At 40.8% G+C, this 24,252-nt stretch overlaps 2 protein-coding genes across 2 annotated transcripts; both read right to left on the bottom strand.

Annotated features, from left to right (window-relative positions):
* Positions 1-8,317: 8,317 nt before the first annotated feature.
* On the bottom strand, positions 8,318-17,258 carry LOC115738816 (BAHD acyltransferase At5g47980-like). The gene is made up of 3 exons (XM_048278356.1): positions 16,759-17,258; positions 8,591-9,136; positions 8,318-8,549 (listed from the first exon to the last, which is right to left on the bottom strand). The coding sequence occupies exons 1-3, from the start codon at positions 17,256-17,258 to the stop codon at positions 8,318-8,320; spliced, it is 1,278 nt and encodes a 425-aa protein (XP_048134313.1).
* Positions 17,259-22,566: 5,308 nt separating this feature from the next.
* On the bottom strand, positions 22,567-23,904 carry LOC115738815 (BAHD acyltransferase At5g47980-like). Its single transcript, XM_030671541.2, has one exon. The coding sequence runs from the start codon at positions 23,902-23,904 to the stop codon at positions 22,567-22,569; it is 1,338 nt and encodes a 445-aa protein (XP_030527401.2).
* Positions 23,905-24,252: the final 348 nt, after the last annotated feature.

Genomic DNA, 24,252 nt, shown 5'->3' with positions numbered 1-24,252 from the left:
GTTGAGAGAAAGGAGAAGATCCACTTTACTCCTTATTCATGGAAGTAGAGGAGGAGGAGATTATATATACATATAATCCTTATTAAACTCAAATTAATTGTTCGGCAAAATTAGTGGTTCTTCGAATGCCTGCAAATGGCAAGTACGACATATGAACTTGAAGGAACCAAACCTTTGATGATGATGATGATGATGAAGAAGAAGTTGGACTAAATCACGAAAACACTACCAAAAATAAACAAAAAGGTGGACATGAACTTGACTTTTATAGTTTATTTTATTTCCATTGTCCATCATCGTATGTGGTTGGAAAATGCTTGAGGGAAGGCACCGTAGGCCGGTTTCCATTGGGAAATCAATTCCCGTAAATAACAAAATTTTGCTAAAAGTAAGTTTAAAGAGGAAAAGATCGAGAATTAGTGATAACCAAAAGTCAGATAATCAAATGTACGAAATGGTGTTTAGTTGATTCAACTCTTTTTAAGGTGATTTTTCTTGTATTTTGTTTACATCAATCTTTAATCACATTTTTTAGACTTGCTACCCAATCGGCAGTTGGTATATTATCGGAGACTTAAATAGAATATTTCAGCAACGCGTGAGGTTGGGTCCCAGCCCAATCACACATTTTTTTCCGTAACAAAATTTTGTAATGCGTCGGGGAAGTTGGTTTAAAACGGCTTTTTTTTTGTTAATTTCGATTTATGAGACTCAGCTAGAAGATTTCGCACCATTGTTGGACAACCGAATTGACTCAAGTGACCAATGTTTGATCTTACACCTTCGACGAATGTGACAAAAAAAAAAAAAAAACTGCCTCCAAGCTTTTCCTCTCAACTTTTCGTTTTCTATGTTTATGAAACTCTAATGCAAAATCTATTTAGCGAAGGGTTTGCGATCCATTAGGACAACTTCCGGTCGCCGGCGGACTTTGCTTTGTTGCATAGTGCATGATGAGATGGATCGCTATCCATAAACCTAAACTCAGCATTAAATTAAGGCAGGCCAAAACACACAAAACCTTCACTTAAACATGCCTCAAAATGTCTGAGCTTTATTAAAGCAATAGGCAACCCCCAACACGTTTGAAAGCTCCAAATGCAAGGTCGCATCTATCTAGTCCATATGCACCAAACGTCATCGACAAAAAGCACAAGTCAACGTGTGTTTTTATTGGCTGAGCTCACAAAAACACAGGCAATCATAGATTCGTGTTCCAACTTGGTCCTCATATGGCGTATCTTTGTGTAAGTGGGACTCGAGGTTTTTGACCGCGCAACCTACTGAAAAACGTCGGCGGTCAAAATAATTAACACGGGTATCTGCGCTCACTAGAGTCGAGACACTTGAAAGGGCCACGACGGATAGTCAAAATTGTGACAAAATCTATGCTAAATTAATTAGGAAGAGTTAATTTCCGATAAAAAAAAAATTAGGAAGAGTTGTTTCCTATCTTGATTTTCCAGTCAAGTTGTCAACTTTGTTAACAAATGCATGCCAAATGATGATGATAGGAGTGGGCCGGCTTGGACTATAAGGAATATGGCCCTGTTTAGTTCAGCATTAGAAGTAAGCATTGGGGTTCTACCCAAATACAAATGGTGTTTGGTTCATTTGTTAGCTCACTTTGGAGAGATACAATTGCATCTCAAATGCTCTCTAGAGATACTTTGAGCTAAAGGGCTTTTGCGAAATGCAACCGATTTTTTTTCTTTTAGATTTGTCACCTTGACTTACCGCCACCCGTCGTCGCCGCCCACCGGCAGCCGCCACTAGCACCCATCACCGCCGACCGCCACCACCCACCCGCCGCCGCCCTCCAATCGCCTCCGCCGCCACCCCCGCCCACCGCCGCCCCCCACCAATCCCCACAGCTCACCAACCGTCTCCCGCCACCATCACCGCCGCCACCGCCACCCACCACCACCGACTACCGCTTTTTTTTTTTTCAAAAAGTAAAAATACTTTACAAAGTTCATTTTTCACTAAACAACATTTACGTCAAAATTGTTTTCCAATATGTTTTTAAAATATATTTTACCAATCACTACTTGCATTTTGAAAAAAACCTTTAGCCCAAAGGTATTTGCATTTTCTCAAAGTCCCTTGGCCAAATGTTGAATCAAACATGCTCTATACTTAATCAAACAAGCCCTATGATTCTTTCCCACGTCCATGCCTCACCCTACAAGCACCACGTGTACCACCTCCATGGACTCTTCCTAATTGTGTAATTGTTAAGGCTATTTAGATATATCCTAGAGATTTTTAGGATATTCCATGTGATTCTACATATCACTCGGAATTATGCATATATCTTCTTTGATATTGCATATGCTTGATTGATTGTATTTGTTGTTTCTGTTTATTTGATTTGATCTCATGAAGGCTATGAATAGGCTAACGTAATCTTCAACATTATATATCGAATTATATAGAATTTCTCCAATTCTTCGTTTTGACTTGGTATCAGAGTTACCGATTATGTGGAAACCATGCGTCCGTAGCAAAATTAAACCTGATTTTTCCTCCTTAATATGATATGTTTAGATATTAAAATAATGAAAAACAGGAAAATAAAAGAAAGGAAAAGATCAACACCAAGCTTCTTGTCAAAAAGTCATTAACATCGGCCCGGCCCATTAGCTTTGGGCCTTAGCCCTTGGTGAAGTTGGCGCTATAAGTTAGATAGCCCCATTCAGGTTTTCCCTGGCCCCTTTGCCACATAGGCCTAATATGTAAAGCAAGCCCACAAGAAAGTTCAGACAATAGAGGGTGCTTGTCGCCTTAAAAATCCTTACATTCAATGCATATCCGAACTTCTAGGGAAAATGTCAAAAAGGGCCCCAAGTGTACTTGTTTTTTCAATTAAGGGCCCGAAGTGTAACTTGTGTCAAAGAAAGGCCTCAAGTGCCTTTTTTTTTTATTCAAACAAGGGCCCGAACGGGGACACTTTTGTCTTTTTACATTTTGTGATTGTTTTCCTTTTTTTTTCTTCTGTTTTTTTCCTTTTCTTTTCTTTCTTCTTCCCCTTGCACCACTAGCAGCCCGTGAGCCGCGTGGCCTCGCCGGCCACACGCGAGGGCCTACCTTGCGGCCGCCGGCGAGGGGAGCCCTCACCAAATTGCTTGAGGCAAGCCCTCACTCGCCCGAGCGCAGGCGCCCCGGCGGCCGCCGGCCAGGGGAACGGCCACGACGGCTCACCTCACTCTACCCGGGCGAGGACGGGCCTCGCAAACGCCGGCGTGGGCGACCCTCGTCCCGCCCATGTCTCCCGTTTTTTTTATTTTAGCTTCGCCCTCTTTTCTGCAACTAGTTAATCTAAGATGGGGTCTTTTGTTTCTCTCTTTCGTTCCAGATGGTGGAGATAAAGGTGAAGATGGACTGCTGTTGACACCTGATTTTTAATCATCTTTTTTTCGATTTATTTTTGAAAATTCATAAAAAATTCACAAAAAATTTGAAAATTGTAAAATCAACTTTGGTAGCCTTGGCCAAGCTCAAGGAACCATTTTTGAACAAAAAATAATTTTTCATATTTTTCGCATTTTTTGATATTTTTCAGAAAATAGGAAAATACCCAAAAAAATCCAGAAAAATACCATTCGAGGTCACAAAAATACAGAAAAATAGTCAGTATTTTTATTTTAATTTCCTTTTCATTTTGACCTCTTAAAGTATGAAAATTCCAATTTGGATTTGTGTGTCCCTTCACAAATGCACCCACAAATTAGACATGAAAATACCATTTAGGGTCATTTTATTTTTCTTTCTTCACTTTTGAGGGTTGTGACATGATTCTATAGCATTACATTTCACATTCTGATCCAATTGCATGTTAATTTGCTCAATTTTGGCACTAGGGACTAAATTGCACAAAAATTTCTTTCATTTTAGTCCCTAGAAGGCCAAATTCGAAATTAAATTTCATTGAGAGACACCCATCGAACCCCAAGACGCCTATCTTATAGTTTTAGACCTTCTGAATCTAATGGTAGGCTCAATTGAGGTTAATTCCTTCATTAAAGACTCCAATTTTGTAAAAATCAATTTCGGATCCTACTCAATATTTGGGGTTTTCATTCAATTCATGAGAAATTTTTCACACAAATCACATTTTCAAAGGGAATCCATGATGGGAAAGCGATTTTTGGCGTCAATTTTATGAAAAAATGTTAATTGCTAGCTCAATTTGGCCATTTATTGCACGAACCGGGTCTTCCGGGTCGGGCGGATCCGACCCGGAGACCCGGCACTGTTCATTGTCTTCCCCAAGTGTGCACCGGCGCAAATTAGAGCAAGCAAGGCCGTTTTTTTGAACGGCTATCTTCAACGAACAGGAACCTTCGAGAAGAATCGAGAAGGAGAGACGGTTAGGGAGAGATTGAACAAAAAGACTCTGTGCTCGCAAACGAGAAGGGAGGATCTGAGAGAAAAAAAAAAAAAGAGAAAAGGGAGAGGGGGGTGATCGCCATTGTTGCAGAACACGAAGAACTTCGAGCTCGGCCCTTTTTCCATTTCGGCGACACTTTTCAACACGGTGGATCTCGTTAGCTTCGCCGGAGTCCGGAGAACAATCGGAGCACAATCATTTCCAGCGACAATCCCTAAATAGGTGAGTTTCTTTTTCCGACTCAAGGACTTGCTCTGAGATAGGTTAGTTCGATCTGAATATTTGCTCTTTGATTATTGTAGTTCGTTCCAGTACCTGATTTCCCCTTTTCCATATGTGTTTGTTTTGCATCTTTGCTGCGAAAAACCTCCCCTGAGTCTACCCTAAACTTTCGAACCTGTGTAAGAGTCGCGGACCTATTCCACGTTGTTTTAAAGAGAAACCAAGAGCCAGGTAAGTTTTCTCCTTCTCCATAGATGTTGATTCATGGGATGAACTGTTGGTTTAACACAGAAATGGTGCGATTGACGATCGCCGAGTGCACGTGTTCGATTGAAGCTTGTTTAGGTAGGGTTAGAACTATTTCTCGTCTGAAAGCTTAGATATGTTGATTTGGAATCAATACGGACTGGTTTCGTGGAGGAATCGCTGACGTTCGTTGGCATTTCGCACTTTTTTTTAGTTCGCCGGAAGTTGCAGGTGCCGCCGGACTGTGGAGGTAGATTTAGGTTAGTTTGGGCTTGTCTCTTCGACTAAACTCGGGATATATGCATGTAGGATAGTTAGCGAGTCGAATGAGAGAAAATCGAGGGATTTCGGGCGAATTTGCATGTCGAAATCGTGTTCCGGCGAGGCGCCGGCGAGGTTCGCCGGCGCCGATTGTCTTCCCCGGCGAGCTTGTTGACCGGTCAACGAATGTTGACCCGGTCAACGTCTAGGTGTCGCCGACGTGGCGCCCACGTGGCAGCCACGTCGGCAAATTTGTTATAACAAATAAAAAATGATCCGACGGCTCATAGGGACGCCACGTGTCGGAATCTCGGATTTTTGAAAAATAAAATTCATTTTTCAGATATATTCCATTTTTCGAAAAATAAAAAAAATATTTTGTGATCGCGTGGCCCAGGTTTGGCCACGCGTCACCATTCCGATCGTTGGATCAAATTTTCTGAAATTCAAGTAATAAATAAAATCATTTTCAGAAATAAAAAAAAATAGTTTGATCGAACGGTTGAGATTTGATCTTGCCTTTGATCTGAGCCGTAGATCTTGGTATTTAGAACGTGCGGTGGAAATCAAGTCTCCCTCTAATCTGAGCCGTCGATTCCAGCCGTCGTCGTCGCGCCACGTGGCGCAATCCTAAGCATCCTTGGATTTTTAGGCGGCAATTTTGAAAATTTGAGCGCGCTTTGTAGAAGTGACGCCGTTTTGGGAACGCCGGTCCGGGCGCGGGTCCGGACCGGGTGGACCAGTCTGTGGACCGGGTTGACTTGGTCCGTTGATCGGGTTGACCCGGTCCGAAAAAAAAAAAATCGAAAAATCATTAAAAAATCCAAAAAAAAAAAAGGAAAAATTGTAGAAAATTCCCAAAAATTCCAAAAATTCTCAAAAATTGAGGAATGGTCACAATCAACTGGCCAATCCTATTTTTGAGATTTCTCCTCCCAATCTTTCCAAAAATGACAATTTTACCATTTAGAGGTAATTTGTCTCCAAAAATTCCCGTGGACTTCCAAAAAATGTCAGAAATTAGGAAATAGGTCGGTTTAGATGGCCAATCCTATTTTCAACTTTTCTCACTCCAAATTTTTTTTGAAATGACGATTTTGCCCTTTTTGGCAAATCGTCCCCAAAATTTCTCAAAATTACGATTTTGCCCCTCATGGGCGAATCGCTTCCGAATCGCTTCCAAATCACTCTTGATTCCCTCCTATGCTTTGAAGACCCTTTCTCTAAGCCAATAGGGCTATACTAAGAATGCCATGCTGATTTGATGCGATTTATCCGCACGTTATGGATTCCTTGATTTGCGCATTTACTTTGATTGATCGTGATTGCTAGGATAGTCACTCCCATCCGCATGAATTCCTAGATTAGGATTCGGTACCCCACTCGTCCGCATGAAATCCGAGATTAGAAAAATTCAATCAACTTAGGTACCGAAAGGGCGTTAACTCTGATAGTTGGCGTAACTAAGTCCCCGATCCCATTTCTCTGGTTCTCGCAGAATCGAATAGAAACTTCCGACTATTCGAAAGGGTTTCCAATCGTACCTTCCACGAAACGATTGGTGGCGACTCCTTGGCATGCACACGTAGCACATGTCACTAGACCACACCGAAGGTCGACTCGATTTTATCCTCCGTTGTGATTTGGGTAATGGGCATTGGGAGAGGCCCGCGTCCGAAGGTCCACACGCAATCGGGCCGAAAGGGCGACCAATTAGCCCTCTGATCCGATCGAGGAGGGTCGCGACAACTGCGAGGGGTGCGAGAGGAGGGTGCGGAAGTCGATGGAAAGCATGAAGGGGGTGACTCGGGCGGAGGTCGACCCCAACAGAGCAAGGCGACGGTGATCGGGTATGTCGACCCGGGGAAGGTGCTCCGGCGGGTTCGGCATCGGACCGGCAAGGTCAGCGACTTCTGGCCCCTCAACCCACGGCCACCGGTGACGAGGAGGAGAACAAAAGGAAACAAGAAAGAAAAAAAAAAAAAAAAACAGAAGAAAAAAAAGGAAAACAATCACAAAATGTAAAAAGACAAAAGTGTCTCCGTTCACGCCCTTGTTTGAAATAAAAAAAAAAAAAAAAAACACTTCAGGCCCTTCATTGATACAAGTTGCACTTCGGGCCCTTAATTGAGAAAATAAGTGCACTTGGGGCCCTTTTTTGGCATTTTCCCAAACTTCTATTAGATCAAATCAGTCACATATAAATAAGAGAAATATTTTCATAATAGTCTGACAAGATCGTCGGTTGTTTCTGACCGTAGATCGACGCACCATCACTGCGTGTTTTGCATAAAGCACTCACTAATTGAACAATTGCGGGATCAGAAATAATAATAATACTGTCGGACTGTCGGGGTAGCAAAACCCTATAAATAATTTGTGGGAGGGCTTACTCAAGGCTCCATTGAGAAACAAGCGTACAAATTTGCAGCAAGATTAGGAATTGCGTAGTATGTACGGGATCGAATCTACGCCGATAACTCATATGGGGTCCCACTTGAGACCCATCAAATTCAACATTTATGTCTTATCATGCCAAAAAAAAAAACCGTTGGGATTCAAGGAAGCAAACTCAAGGAAATGCGGGTCCCGCTCGGACAAGGCCGCATCATCGACGAGGACAACCTAACCAGGCCGGAGACAAGAATTAGCAGAGGATGATGATGCAGCTCTTGATATGATTAGGCGTGGTTGCTCTCGCGGATGAAGATTGATGGATGAGAAACGAGGGGCTTAGATAATGTTAGCATTTCGATTTAGGTCCTTCTCTCTTGGTGGCTCGGATTCAATGCAAATACTCTAATATCTTCTAGAAAGAGAGGGAGACAGATACAAAATCTATATATCCACTCACTAACTTGATAAAAGGGCTCTATTTAAAGAGTATGGCGGGGAATCATAGAACTCAATTTCCTTATTAATAATGACTACTTAGTAACAATTGAATTGACTAATATATATAAGGATACAAGATCATGACATTATCATACGCATTTATTGAGATAGATATAATAAACTCAAAAATGAAACCACGAAATTTGTTTATAGTAAACAAGCAGCGGTGCTAATTCATTAGTCGATATCAACACTCACCCATCACCGACTCTTCCATATGGTTCTTGCTAGAAGAATCATACATACATACATACATATTATGTTGACCTTGTCATTCCGGATGGTAGTTCATGGATTATGTCACCAGCAAATGGTAGGATTCAAGGAAGCAAACTCAAGGAGATCTGCATCCCGCTCAACCGTGGCCATGTCCTCTTCCCGCAACGTCAACCAAACTTCAATCCCACCGCCGTCACTCGCGTCCATCAGCACGAACAAGTTGGGGCTCTCTGCGCTCTCCGTGCAAGCCCAAACCGGCCTCCCCCAGCCGAAATCAGCTTCGTAGAAAGGGAATCTGCACCAGCTCGTGCAGCTGTAGAAGTCCTCTCATCCTCAACCAAACTCTTCCCCAACAGCTCCCCAAACTCTTTGGTTTCTTCGCATATGGCCGCGCATGCATCGTCCCCATGGAGCCTCTTCACAAGGCGTTTGTAGTAGCCCTCGAGCGCCTCCCTCGGCCGAACAAAGAGACCGCGCATCTCCATCTCCCTCTCGTCCGCCCGAGCCACGAAGAACCCTACCAGGTTCCCCGTGAGGTTGCTCGATAGCTGCGGCTTGATACGTCTCCGCAAGTTCACCGTCTGCGACAGCAAGGACGGCCTTGGAGTCGCAGTCTTGCTGAGATTCGTCTTCTTCTTTCTCGATGCCGCAGTGAGCACTTCCAGGACTAGCGCCGACACGGCTTCGACCGCCGTCGGCGCCGGCCCTCCTTGCCCCGCGATTCTCTTCCTCGGAGCGGCGACTCTTGTGGATTCTAGGAGGAACCTTCTCCGGACGCACTTCTCCTTTGTTGGGACAACAGAGGGAATAGAGTTGGCAAGAGAATCCGGAGGCGGGAACATGCTCGCCGTGCAGAACTCCGGAATCATGGCCTCCTTGATGGCCCCAGTGGCCTTGGGGCTTTTTTTCAAATTGCATACAAAAATATTTTTATTTACCATTTTAGGGGAGATAAAAAGTATTTTCCGTTTAGGGGTCCGCTCGGCGATCAGAGTGCCGAGCGGGGCCCTCCCGCCGCCGGCCCGCCCTTCCCCTGCCACCCCCGCCGCCCCTCCCCACCCCCCGCCCCGATCCCGGCCCGGCGATTTCGTCATCGTAGGAAATTATCTTCTAAAAAAAATTATAAAAGCTCAGAAAAATTAGTAAATGGCAACAATGAACTAGCCATAGACAATTCGGGGTATTTTCGCCGACGACTTTTGAAAATGACGATTTTGGCCTTATGGCAAATTGTCTTCGAAAAAAATTGTAAAAAATGTCAAAAATGGCCATAATAAACATGTCATGCACGATTCAGGGTATTTTGACCAATGACTTTTAGAAAATAATAGTTTTACCATTCTGGAAAATTGTCTACAAAAAAATTGTAAAAAATCTCAAAAATTAATAAATGGCCACAATCAACTGGCCATAGATGATGCGGGGTATTTTGGCCGATGACTTTTAAAAAATGACAATTTTGCCCTTGTGGCAAATTGTCTTCCAAAAAAATTGTAAAAAATCTTAAAAATTAGTAAATGGCCACAATCAACCGGCCATAGACGATTTATGGTATTTTGGCCGACGACTTTTGAAAATGACAATTTTGCCCTTCCGGCAAATTGTCTTTTAAAAAAATTATAAAAAATCTCAAAAATTAGTAAATGACCATAATCAACTAGCATGGACGATTGGGGGTATTTTGGCCGACGACTTTTGAAAATGACGATTTTGCCCTTCCGGCAAATTGTCTTTTAAAAAAATTATAAAAAATCTAAAAAATTAGTAAATGACCATAATCAACTGGCCATGGACGATTGGGGGTATTTTGGCCGACGACTTTTAGAAAATGACGGTTTTGCCCTTCTGGCAATTTGTCTTTCAAAAAAATTATAAAAAATCTCAAAAATTAGTAAATGACCATAATCGACTCGCCAAGGACGATTGGGGGTATTTTGGCCGACGACTTTTAGAAAATGACGGTTTTGCCCTTCCGGCAATTTGTCTTTCAAAAAAATTAAAAAAAATCTCAAAAATTAGTAAATGACCATAATCGATCGGCCATGGACGATTGGGGGTATTTTGGCCTACGACTTTTAGAAAATGACGGTTTTGCCCTTCTGGCAATTTGTCTTTTAAAAAAATTATAAAAAATCTCAAAAATTAGTAAATGACCATAATCAATCGGCCATGGACGATTGGGGGTATTTTGGTCGACGACTTTTTGAAAATGACGGTTTTGCCCTTCCGGCAATTTGTCTTTCAAAAAAATTATAAAAAATCTCAAAAATTAGTAAATGACCATAATCGATCGGCTATGGACGATTCGGGTTATTTTGGCCGACGACTTTTAGAAAATGACGGTTTTGCCCTTCTGGCAAATTGTCTTTTAAAAAAATTATAAAAAATCTCAAAAATTAGTAAATGACCATAATCGACCGGCCATGGACTATTGGGGGTATTTTGGTCGACGACTTTTTGAAAATGACGATTTTGCCCTTTGGCAATTTGTCTTTCAAAAAAATTGTAAAAAATCTCAAAAATTAGTAAATGACCATAATCGATCGGCCATGGACGATTCGGGTTATTTTGGCCGACGACTTTTAGAAAATGACGGTTTTGCCCTTCCGGCAATTTGTCTTTCAAAAAAATTGTAAAAAATCTCAAAAATTAGTAAATGACCATAATCGACCGGCCATGGACAATTGGGGGTATTTTGGCCGACGACTTTTAGAAAATGACGGTTTTGCCCTTCCGGCAATTTGTCTTTCAAAAAATTTGTAAAAAATCTCAAAAATTAGTAAATGACCATAATCAATCGGCCATGGACGATTGAGGGTATTTTGGCCGACGACTTTTAGAAAATGACGATTTTGCCCTTCCAGCAAATTGTCTCCCAAAAAAATTGTAAAAAGAAAATTGCGACAATCAACCGGCCATGGACGATTCATGGCGTTTTGTTCGCTTCGGCGTTTTTTTAAAAAGGAAATCATTATTTTTGTTAATTTTTTAATAATTATTATTTTATTTATAAATTGTTTCTTTTGAAGCTTATTTTATTAGTGTAATTAATTCAGAATATTGATAAAATGAAAGTGCTGAGATATATGAAAAACATGCTATTTTCATGATACTTGTCACGCCCCGTGTCTTTTTTACGCGCCAACATTCGTTATTCGTTGATTTCCCAGGATCGACACAATAATAGAAATTATTTCATGATACAATTTTTTTCCCATATGAAGATATTCATTTGATGACTTCGGAAGAGAAAGAGATTTTATAACATAGAAATACGATCATCCTTACAACGCATAGGAACGAAATACATAAGGATCGAGCAAGTATGATCTATTCTCCGGCCGATCTATGTTCACAAGTTTTCCTATTGTGCCTTGATTTTCCGCAGTGTGTGCAATGATTTCGCGAAGAGCTATCGCTCGCGCTTCTCCAGTCCATCTCATTCCGGATCCGTGATGTACGGGGCCTTCCTTTCTTTCGAATACGACTCGGGTCCGGCACTAATGACAGTTCTTCGGGTTCAAGCTCGTAATGAAGATGCCCCAACGGATTAAACATATACCGATAGCACTCAAGGGTTTTCTCTAAAGTATAGAATTCATCTACGTATGGTTTGTAATCAATGCCATACGCTTGACATGCTGCCATGACGTGTGAAAATGGGATTTTCAATCCTTCAAATTTCCCACATGTGCACGTTCTCAAGTGTAGGCGCACTATGTGTTTGTGGCCCCCTGAACCTCTGGATCTGTCACGTCCGGTTGTCACTTCGAAAACGCCTCTATCGTAGTCGAAACACGTGACGACATGCCTATTTGCTTTTTGATTGTTCTTCCGGAGCGTGACACCGGCAAATTCCGTATATTTCCACCGGTTGTCTTTCTGCATCCTATACATTGTTCTTCTCGTATCAAAATAGTGCACCAACCGATAAAATATCTTGTCGACCATGGCTGCTATTGGTAGACCACGGAAACCCTTCAGCATCCCGTTGACCGATTCGACTAAATTTGTGTTCATCGATCCATATCTCCTCCCTTCATCATAAACCTTTGTCCATTTTTCTCTTGGAATCTGATCGCACCATGCAAAAGGGCCGGATCAAACTCCCTAATTTGGCTCATGAATTGGTCGAACTTTCGACGTTGGTTCGCGTAAGTACAAGACAACATTAATTAGTACTTTGTACTCAAATTTTTCCATATGTATTTTCTTAAAATTTACAAATTCGAGAATTTACCTGCCGTCCGAATAAGTTTTTTCCCTTCGGCATTTTTGAAGTATTTGTTGTAGTTGTTGGCAATGTGCCGAATGCAATATCTATGGTGGGCATGTGGAGGACACCACCGTGCTGTCTCCATTGCTCGTTGAATACCGATATGTCCGTCCGATATTACACAAATATCATCTCTCCTAGTGACATATCTCCGCAATAGATTCATAAACCAAGTCCAATTATCAATATTTTCCCGATGGACTACAACAAATGTCGGCGGGAAAATATGATTATTTCCATCAAGGGAGGCCGCACAAAGGAGGGTTCCTTCGTATTTTCCGTACAAAAATGTACCATCAACAAAAATCACAGGACGACAACTTGTGAAGCCTTCAATCGTCCGCTTGAAAGTCCAAAATATCCGGTTCAAAACCGTGCAGCCACGATCTAGGTTGATATGATCATCGATCACAAAATGTGAACCCGGATTCCGATTCTTCATTTCGATCATCCACGTCCTCAACCTACCGTATGATTCATCCCAATCTCCAAATTGTCCGGCGATCGCCATTTGTTTGGCCTTCCGGGTTTTACGGTAAGTAGGTTCGAATTGCGGCTTATCTTGAATCTCCGCCATCGGTGGCTTGATTTTGATATCCGGTTGGGCAGCGACCATTGCTTCTATTTGGCTGCAGAGGTACTTTTGGTCAAGGTGCCGATGATCCCGTGACATTTGCGGAGAACCGCATGTATGTGGCCCATTATATTTACTTATTTTCTAAAACATGCCACCCGATTTAGTAATCGCGCGGAGCCTCCAACCACACGGTCCATTTGAATTGCCACACCTTATCACATATTCGTCTTTCTTTGTCAAATAACTGCGAAAATTTTGATTTCTCCTAAGGGAGTACTCTTTCGCAGCCAACCGCACCGCGTCCCGTGATGGAAACAACATGCCAACATCAAATTCTTTTGATGGATCAAATAGCATACGGCCCGGCTTGGCTCTAGTGTCGTCTTGCATCATGTCAAAGTCGATCTCCGAATAAGACGGTGGATGTACCAACGGCAAAATGGGATTGCTGCACTGCGTATTATAGTAAGCCTCCATATTATCACATCCGACGACTTCTTCGTCATTGTCATCGGAGTCCATCCAAGGATCATCTTCTTCATCACCATCATCATCATCATCATCATCATCATCATCATCATCAGCAGAAGCAGCAGAAGCAACAGCGATAGCAGCGACATTATCATCATCAGCAGCAGCAGAATTATTATCATCATCATCGCCAGCAGCATTATCATCATCATCATCATCATCATCAGCATTATCGGCATTATCATCGGCCCGCACGCATCGATTATGCAGACCATCATCATCTTCACCAACATTTGAAGCTTCCTCCACGAAATCATCTCTCATTTGGTGTTCTGCTACGATTACATAAAACCGCAAGAACCCCGTACTACCAGACTGAAGTGCAAATTGCTGAATCATCGTAATCGTAGCATCATCATGCACCTCCGTAATGTCATATGTAACACAATTGTGTGTTACATACGGATATCTATATAGCAATGTTTGAATATACTGGTTTCCCATTATATTCAATGCGCTCTTAATCAACACACGTAACTCATGAAATGTCCATATATTTGCAATCCCGAACATGGTAGATTGTCCGCCTTTGTAATCAATTCCATATGCGGTTCGCACTATTGTACCTCCCCATTGCACAATCGCAAAAGATGTAGACGACATTCTGAGATTTAAATAAATTAGCAATTATTTCTAAACAACAATTTCGTAAATATTGTCCCGTATACGTTATCAAATTAACATAACCACTATCAATATATCAAATGAAATAAATGTATTAGTATATTGCAATTATTTCTAATTTTTGGGATTTTTTTAAAAAAATTTGGGAGACAATTTGCCGGAAGGGCAAAATCGTCATTTCTTAAAATTTGTTGGCCAAAATACCTTGAATCGCCCATGGCCAGTTGATTGTGGCCATTTTCTAATTTTTGGGATTTTTAAAAAAAAATTTGGGAGACAATTTGCCAGAAGGGCAAAATCGTCATTTCTTAAAATTTGTTGGCCAAAATATCTTGAATCAGCCATGGCCGATTGATTGTGGCCATTTTCTAATTTTTGGGATTTTAAAAAAAAAATTAGGAGACAATTTGCCAGAAGGGCAAAATCGTCATTTCTTAAAATTTGTTGGCCAAAATACCTTGAATCGGCCATGGCCAGTTGATTGTGGCCATTTTCTAATTTTTGGGATTTTAAAAAAAATTTTGGGAGACAATTTGCCGGAAGGGCAAAATCGTCATTTCTTAAAATTTGTTGCCCAAAATACCTTGAATCGCCCATGGCCGATTGATTGTGGCCATTTTCTAATTTTTGGGATTTTAAAAAAAAAATTGGGAGACAATTTGCCAGAAGGGCAAAATTGTCATTTCTTAAAATTCGTTGGCCAAAATACCTTGAATCAACCATGGCCAATTGATTGTGGCCATTTTCTAATTTTTGGGATTTTTAAAAAAAAAAATTGGGAGACAATTTGCCAGAAGGGCAAAATCGTCAATTCTTAAAATTCGTTGGCCAAAATACCTTGAATCGGCCATGGCCGCTTGATTATGGCCATTTTCTAATTTTTGGGATTTTTGAAATAAAATTTGGGAGACAATTTGCCAGAAGGGCAAAATCGTCATTTTTTAAAATTCGTCCGCAAAAATACCCTGAATCATCCATGGCCGCTTGATTGTGGCCATTTCCTAATTTTTGGGATTTTTTAAAAAAAATTTGGGATATAATTTGCCCGAAGGGCTAAATCGTCATTTTTTTAAGTCACCGGCCAAAATAGTCTTCCGTCGGTTCATTGTGGCTATTTTCCTATTTTTCCAAATTTCTTAATATTTTTCCTTCATTTTTTTGAAAGTCTCTATCATTTTTTTTTTATCAATTTTGTATTTTCTAATTTTCTATTACTCGAATTTTAGAATTATTAAAAACATGACATAGAATGGTTTTAAATGTAACATCTAAAACTCTATCAATGGTTTGACTATCGTAACCATATCTATATTGTAAGTATTATTATGGTAATTTTTTTTTACTACAACTCGTAAACATTATAACTATTCAGTGTACAAATAATAATCAAATAAATAAAACAATACTTACGAAACTGCAAAAAATAGCTATAATGAGGTTTACCTCAAACTATTGAGCGTAATCACGCACCGAATGTAGAGCTCGAACTATCAAGAGGAAGCACCGAGTAAGAAGGCCGGCTTTACTTTTGTCTCAACTCCTACAAAAATAAAAAAAGTCACAATTTAATTAAAACATGACGAAAATATTTGCAATAAAATAAAAACACTAACATCAATAAAGGCACCCGAGGAGAGGAGGATATGAAAAAATCTTCGTGAGCTATATCAGTATAAGAGGAGAGTCGGATTAAAACTTGGTCGGGATATTAAGAACAAATCTCGCCGAAGTTAATCAAAGCGAGGGGGGCTCCCAGTGGACTCCACACTCTGTTCACTTAATATCCGGATCACTTAAAATCAGAAGAAAGTTTCCGCAGAGTATGGAAGCGCAATACGAACAGAAGAAGAGCTTCTATGGAGGAGGGGCGAAAGGCTTGAGCTTCTGTGAGGAGGCGCGAAAGGCTTGAGCTTTTGTGGAGGAGGGGCGAAAGACTTGAGTTTCCGTAGATGAGGGGCGAAAGAGAGCTTCTGTGGATGAGGGGCGAAAGAAAGCTTCTGTGAAGAGAAATAAAGCTTCTGTGAGGGGAGAGCAGAGAAATAAAGCTTCGTGAGGGGGAGAGCCTTCGGCTTTGCTTTAAGCAGAGCCGAAGGCTCAGTAGTGTGCGTGAAAGGTGCCTGCAGCACCTTTCACGTCGCCTGCCGCCGCCCGAGTAAAGGCGCCGGCAAGGGAGGAGGCCCCTACCCGCTCGGCAATCTAAATGCCGAGCGGGTAGGGGAGCCACATCTCTCTCGCAGCGTGCTTTAAGCACGCTGCAGAGAAATCCTTGCTCGGCACCGTAAGTGCCGAGCAAGGATCGGCAAAGCAGAGCAAAGAATGCCGCGGAGAGCGAGCGAGCAGCTGCGCTTCTTGCTTTTCAGCGAGCAGAGCTCTGCTCGACACTCTGACCGCCAAGCGGACCCCTAAACGGAAAATATTTTTTATCTCCCCTAAAATGGTAAATAAAAATATTTTTGCATGTAATTTGAAAAAAAGCCCGTGGCCTTGCCCACCCAAGCGTTCATGAAGGTACACAGCGTCACCGCATCGGCGACCTTGTGCATGATGCAAAGGCCGATTGCCAATCTGCCGCACTCAAAGAATTTGGCCCGCACGAGAAGCAATGGTGCCGCCGTAGCGTTGGCGGATTCGATGTATGCAGTGGCGGGGAGAAACTTCCCGAGAACCGCCATGTCGGGTTCTTGGAGGACTCGAGAGAGATCACAATTTACTGCCGCCTCCAAGTACTCGGCACCTTGGTCGAGACATTCCAAAGACAAGTTGTGCACGATCCGTCCCGCGAGAGGGTAGAAGAGAGCAAGGACCTCCGACAATGCCGTCGTCGACCACCGCAACTTCTCATAGGCAGCCCCGCCATCGTCTCTGCCGGCGTAGAAGAGGATGAGGGGAGTGTAAAAGACGGGATAGAACCGATCGAAGAGAGAGAGCTTGAAGTGTCCGAGCTCGAGAGGCGTCGGAGACGAGGGTTTGATGGTCTCTCTCTTTACAATGTCGGCCTTAATCGTCATGTCCATGGTTGAGCTTTTGTGGAATTTCTTGTTCTGGTTGGGCAACTAGAAATATGCAAGTAGAATGGCAAGGGCAAACTGCAGTTGTTTGCAAATATGTCTATAAAAGTTTCTTAGCAAAGTGCTTACCAAAAATTTGTTGCATCACGTGACAATGATAGTAATCATATTTTCCGATCAAAATGTCGTCCGCAGAGAAGGGAAAAAGTATTAAAAAAAAAATCTTAAACCTATTATATTTGTATCAATTTAATCTTAAACTTTTCAATTGGACTAATTTACTCTAAACCAACCAATTCAGTTCACCCGACCAATTTATGCTGGAAATTACTGATATAGACGTCGGTCATCCAACAGGATATGACCGACGTTAATGTGGGAGATTTTAATACTTTTTAATCTTTTTCTGTTTATTTCTTTTCTTTTCTTTTCTTTTCCTCTTTTCTTGTTGCCACCTGCCAGCAAGCGAGGGTCGACCTTGCAAGCTACGCCTAGGCCAGGGCGGGTGCCGACAAGGCCGCCCTGGCCTAGGCAAGGGTCGGCCTCACTAGATTTGGTGGGCGGGACCTCACTAGTGTCTGCCCTCAACCTAGGGCTACTGATCCACAGTTGCCGCCGGCAAAAAAAAAAAGGGGGGGGATAACAAACTAAAAGAATAAAAATAAAAATAAAAATATTAAAAATGTTTAAGTCAGCGCAGGGATCCACATCATCGATTTTCGGCCTAAGTTCAATGGAAGGACTGATTGGTACCAATATGAATAGGCTTAGGACTAAATTGATCGAATTAAAAAATTTAGAACTAAATTAGTATCGATGCAGTGGGATTGGAATTTTTTTCAGTACTTCTCCATCGAAAAAGCTACTGGGGCTATATGTCAACCGTAGGTTCGATGAAAAGACGGATTGTTTAGGTTTCGATTGTATGCGCTTAGTATAATAATCCGGCATGCCAAGTGACGGATGTATGACTTCCTAAGACTTTGATGCTGGGGGGCATCTTTTCATAAGCTCTTCTGAGCAAGCATGCATATTCTGTACTTTGTCCTTTGTATCCAAACCCTTTGATGCGATTTTTTTTGTCGTTTCCCTTCTCCTTTTGGCACATTCTCTAGGTGACCAAACCTTAAAATGAGAGCATACTTTGTTCGGAAATCCAATTCCGCACGTTATCATGTCATGTTTTTCTCTTGATCCAATCTCAAGCGTGCTCATTTTATCTTACGTTAGGATTATTTTGTTCCTGTTTGTCCATGATTTTGACTAGGGGTGAGCGGTTCCAGGTTCCTTATAGGTTCCACCTGGAACCCGGAACCTACCCGTCCAAACAGGTTCCTCATTTTTTGGAACCTAGAACCTACCCGTCACACCTTGGAACCCGAAACCTACCCCGTCACAGGTTCTAGGATCGGTTCCAGGGTACCCGAGAACCTATTAATTTCTTTTATTTTTTCATTTTTAGTTAAGCAAAATGAGAGTGAACACTACAACATCTAAGAGAAAGTAGATGTGAGTGATTTTAGGCTCTGTACATATTACATTTAGAATTTGAAACCAATCTAATGGAATACATTTATCATTTTTTGGAACCCGAAACATAAAAAATTGTTTGACTCCAAATTATACACTCATCATCGGATGCCATATAACGTTGTATGATTGTGCAAAAATATATACCGAGAAAAATATAAAAATTTATTTCAGAATTCGGGGTCCAGGTTCCAGGTTCCGGGTTCTAGGTAGTGGAACCTGGAATCTACCCGTTGGAACAGGTTCCTCAATTTTTGGAACCTGGAACCTACCCTGCATACCTTGGAACCTGGAACCAGAGCGGATCCTACGGGTTCCGGTTCCAGGTTCTCGGTTCTACCCCGGAACCATGCTCACCCCTAATTTTGACCCATTGTTGACCCAATAGATATTAACCGGGGCAAGGAAATTGCTGACGTGGATATCGGTCGTCCAGCATGGCACAACCGACATTAACGTGGACGTTTTTATTATTTTTTTTAACTATATTGTGATCCATCTGCTAAGAATCCGTTGACTTTTGATCGAAATAGAAAAATGTTTTTACCCCTTTTTTTAAAGGGTTTCAAACCTAGCCTCTTTTTTTTTTTTGTCCGTAAAAACATTTCATTCATTACTAAGTAGAAAATGTACCACAACCCAATGTTTGGTAGTCGGAATAAAATTCAAGATAGGATAAAATTTATCCTACCTTGTATTTGGTGCCTACCTATGACAGAATATAGTGGGATATAAGAGAGATATAACCTGGATAAAATTATCCCATGGGGGATGTGGGATAAAGGTAGATAGGATTTCTAATAACCCAAATGCATAAGTTTTTTTTTCGAATAACAATTTTCTCAAAATAATAAAATTAAAATAGTGTTAGAATATAAACAATAGTTGATTTCTACTATAAAATTTCAAAATAAATAAAAAATTAAAATAATTTCATTATTATTTATTCCCATTTTTATTTATTTATTTGAATTTATTTCTATCTTATAATATAAATTATGTATATATAAAAAAATATTAATTATATATTTTAGTTATATTAGTAATTTATAATATTAGTATAGTATACTATTTAGTAAAATGTTATTAGAGAATGATGGAAGGGAAAAAATAAATAAAAAAGAAAAGGAAAAATAATTAAAAAAATTAGCAATAAAAATGAAGTAGGCAAGAGTTTTACAAGGGAGTCTTATCATTTTCGTCTGTGTAACTTTTAGGTTCATTTACACTAATATGTCATTCATACCAAATAATAGACAAAATAGGATGTGAAAATATCCAACTTTATTATTGCCAATCACCAAACAATAAATAAAATATAACAAAATCCCTGGATTTTATATCTCATCCTATCCAACCTTATCCTATATAGAAATTCCGATGACCAAACGTAGCCTAAGAGTTTCCAAAGAGGAAATGTTTCCCGATAATACTTGTCGGAGAATGTATAATTTTTCAATCATAAATTCACACACTATCACATGTGGTCGGAAATAACCGATAGTACTTTCAAACTGTCATGTTAGGGTCTGTTTGGCGATAATTCTGATTCTCTTTTTCTGTTCCCAAAAACAAAAAAGGATCAGAAACATGTTTGGTAATGGAAAAAAAAAATGATTTTGATTCCGGTCCCGGGAACACTTTTGGACCACTTTTCAGAAGCAAAAAAAAGATGATTCCGATATTTTGAAACACTTTTGGGGATCACTTTTTTACACAATATACTTATGACTTATCCCTCATACTTATAATTAAAATTTTAATATAAAATGGTATTATTTTAAAAAAAAAGTCCACGTGGATTTTCAACTTTACATAAATTAAAATAAATTAAAATTCAATTTTAAAAATTGCTAAAAACTAATTTTCTTAAATTAAAAATTTTATTTAAGGAAAATTTAATAAAAAAATTTAAAAATTTAAGAAATGGGGGAAATTAAAAATATTTAGATTTTTAATTTAATAATTTAAAAATAATTAAAAAAATTTAGATTGAAAATAGCTAAAATTTTGAAAAAAAATTCTCATCATCAATCTTCCCCTCCTCCCCCCCTTTTTTTTTAAATTAGTTTTTTTTTTTTGTAAAATTTTAAGCCTATTTTTAAATTCAATTTATATTTATATTTATATTTATATTTATATTTATATTTAAAAAATTATTTTTTAGAAAATTTTTAAATCTAATTTATTTTTTATATTAAGGGACCTCTAATATGCATTTTTTTTCAATTTTTTTAGCTATTTTATTTTTTAATCTAATTAAGTTTTATTTTTTATTTCCTATTATGTTTTTTCAACTTTTATCTTTTTTTTTATTAAAGATTGGACCCAACCCTCTACGTCGTCAACTAAATCTCCATTTTTTCTCCATTTTTCGAGCCGCACAAAAATTTTGTCGAGTCGGGTGAAGAAAAAATCAATGTAGTTGAGTTGCGGGTCTTGTAAGCTTTTACGATATGTAATTACAAGAGTGCAAAACTATAAGTGGTTGCACAATGAGGAGCTTTTCTTTCATTTTTTTTGGGTAATCAATCTAAAAGTCACGACAAATAATAACAAACAAATGATTTAGACAAATTCTGTAAATGTAATATGAATTACTTTTCAAATAATATAAACGACTACATACTCATGAAAAATCGACAAACAAATTGGGAACGGAAATTTGTTACTTTTTTTTTTTTTTTGCTCCATAATCACTATTTGATTATTTTCCCTCTTTGCCATCAAATGTGATTATATAATTATTTGATTTAAATGAAAAATTGGGAACGGAAATTTTGTGCAGCTACCAAACGCGTTTACGTTCCAGGAACAAAAATTTTAAATAGTTACCAAACGCGTTTTGATTCTCAAAAAATCATCCAGGGAACAGAATAAAAAAAATGATTTTGATTAGAATCATTTTTTGGGAACAGAATCACCGTCAAACAGACCCTTAGGAGCTTCCTTTTCAAAGTCACAACATAATAAATAATATCAATAATGGCTTTCCTTGAGTTTTCAAGTTGGGGTGCTAACGCCCCATCTATAGTCAGGGGCCGTTTCTTGCAAGATGCCAGGTCCGTGGTTCAAAATCAAACCTAATTTTTTCCTCCTCAATGTTAGATGGACTTAGCCCCCGGGGATGGCTCTATTTAAAGACTATGACAGACAATCATAGAACTCAGTTTCGGTATTAATAACTACTTAATAGCAATTCACTAATATTCACAAGGATACATCACCATGACATGATCATACACATTTATTGAGGTAGATTTAATAAACTAGAAAGTGAAACCACGATATCCGTTTATAGTAAAACAAGCAGCAACGCCAATACATGACTCGGTATCAACAAGTTAATTACATATATATTCACACCACTTCTGCATTTGCACTAGAGGGCCAATCTCTGTCCGGTCTGATCTCTGTCCGGTCTGAGCAAACCTTTGCGCGCCTTGGTTAACTTTAGGAAGGCCTAGGACCTACAGAAACGGTCTACCTGAAATTGTCCCTTGGCGGGTAAGTTTTGAACTCTTGAGGAAGATCAACCTGTTATTTCTAGAGTAACTTTTATCCACTGAGCGACAACCGTTCCACTCGGCACTATCCGATCACTAAGGCCGACTTTCATCGCTGCTCGACGGGTGAATCTCATAGTCAATCTTACACGCGCACACACATACATAAATACATGCATATGTACATATATATATAGCATGTATGCATGCATGCATCATGTATTTTATAAAATATGTAGTAGACCTTGTCTTTCCGGATCGTAGCTCGTGGATTATTTTCACCCGCGAATGGTAGGATTCAGGGAAGCAAACTCAAGGAGATCCGGGTCCTGCTCAAACAAGGCCATGTCCTCTTCCCGCAAAGTCAAGCAAACTTCAATCCCACCGCTGTCCCTGGCGTCCATCAACATAAAAAAGTTGGGGCAGTCCGCACTCTCCTGGCAAGCCCAGACCGGCCTCCCCCAACCGAAATCAGCTTCGTAGAAAGGGAATCTACACCAGCTAGTGCAGCTGTAGAAGTCCATCTCATCCATAACCAGGCTCTTCCCCAGCAACTCGCCAAACTCTTTAGTTTCTTCGCATATGGCCGCGCATGCGCCGTCCCCTTGAAGCCTCTTCACATGGCTTTCGCAGTAGCCCTCCAGCGCCTCCCTAAGCCGAACCGCCAGAACGCGCATCTCCATCTCCCTCTCGTCCGCTCGGGTCAGGAAGTACCCTGCCAAGTTCCCCGCCAGGTTGCTGGGCAGCTGCGGCTCCATCCGTCTCCGCAAGTTCACCGTCTGCGACAGCATGGTCGTCCTCGGAGTCTCCATCTTGTTGAGATTCGCCTTCTTCTTTCTCGATGCTGTGGCCGAGCACTTCCAGAGCAGCGCCGACACAGCTTCGACCGCTGTCGACGCCGGCCCTCCGGGCCCTTCGATTCTCTTCCTAAGAGCGGCGACTTTTGAGGATTCTAGGAGGAACCTTCTCCGGACGCACTTCTCCTTTGCTGGCACGATGGAGGGAAAGGAGTTGGCAAGAGAATCCAGAGGCGGGAACATGCTTGCCGTGCGGAACTCCGGAATCATGGCCTCAGTGATGGCCCCAGTGGCCGTGCCAGCCCAAGCGTTCACAAAGGTGCACAGTGCCTCTGCGTCAGCCACCTTGTGCATGACGCAAAGGCCGATTGCCGATCCGCCGCACTCGAAGAAGTTGGCCTGCACGAGGACTAACGGCATCGTCGTGGCATCGGCGCGTTCGATGTCTGCTGTGGCAGGGAGAAACGTCCTGAGGACTGCCGTGTCAGGTTCTTTGAGGACTCGAGAGAGATCGCAATTTACCACTGCCTCCAAGTACTCAGCGCCTTGGTCGACACATCCCAGCGACAAGTTGTCCACGATCCGTCCCGCGAACGGGTAGAAGCGAGTGAGGACCTCTGGCAACGACGTCGTCAACCGCCGCGACTTCTCCTGGGCAGCTTCGCTGGGGTCGCTGCCGGCGTAGAAGAGAATGAGGGGCGTGTAAAAGATGGGATAGAACTGATCAAAAAGAGAGAGCTTGAAGTGTCTGAGCTCGGGGGGCGTTGGAGACGAGGGTTTGATGGTCTCTCTCTTTACAATGTCGACCTCAATCGTCATGTCCATGGTTGAACGCTTGTGGAATTTCTTGTTTTGGTTGGGCAATTGGAAATATGCAAGTAGAATGGCAAGGTAAACTGCAGTTGTTTGCAAATAAATTTATAAAAATTTCGCAGTAAGTTCTTATCAAAAATTTGCTGCATCATGTGACAATGATAGTAATCATATTTTTTTAGCAAAATATCGTTCGCTAAAAAGGGACAAAAGCGCAAAAAAAAAAAAAAAAGCTCTAAACATATTGCGTTGGTACTTATTTAGTCTTAAATTTTTCAATTATGTCAATTTAGTCTTAAACTTTTTTATATCGGTACCAATTCAGTCCATCCAGCCAATTTAAACCAAAAATTG

This window comes from Rhodamnia argentea, chromosome 1 (genome assembly GCF_020921035.1).
Source record: "Rhodamnia argentea isolate NSW1041297 chromosome 1, ASM2092103v1, whole genome shotgun sequence".
NCBI lineage: Eukaryota > Viridiplantae > Streptophyta > Magnoliopsida > Myrtales > Myrtaceae > Rhodamnia > Rhodamnia argentea.
Note: the sequence above shows the minus strand (reverse complement) of the source record. Positions and strands in the feature narration are given on the sequence as shown.

Excerpts from the sequence above, each read along its gene's own strand:
- LOC115738816 (XM_048278356.1), bottom strand. The coding sequence starts at position 17,258 with ATGGACATGACGATTAAGGCCGACATTGTAAAGAGAGAGACCATCAAA. Across the intron at positions 9,137-16,758 it reads GTCGCCGATGCGGTGACGCT|CCCCAAGGCCACTGGGGCCA; the intron begins GTGTACCTTCAT and ends TTTGAAAAAAAG. Across the intron at positions 8,550-8,590 it reads ACCAAAGAGTTTGGGGAGCT|CTGCACGAGCTGGTGCAGAT; the intron begins GTTGGGGAAGAG and ends GGACTTCTACAG.
- LOC115738815 (XM_030671541.2), bottom strand. The coding sequence starts at position 23,904 with ATGACGATTGAGGTCGACATTGTAAAGAGAGAGACCATCAAACCCTCG.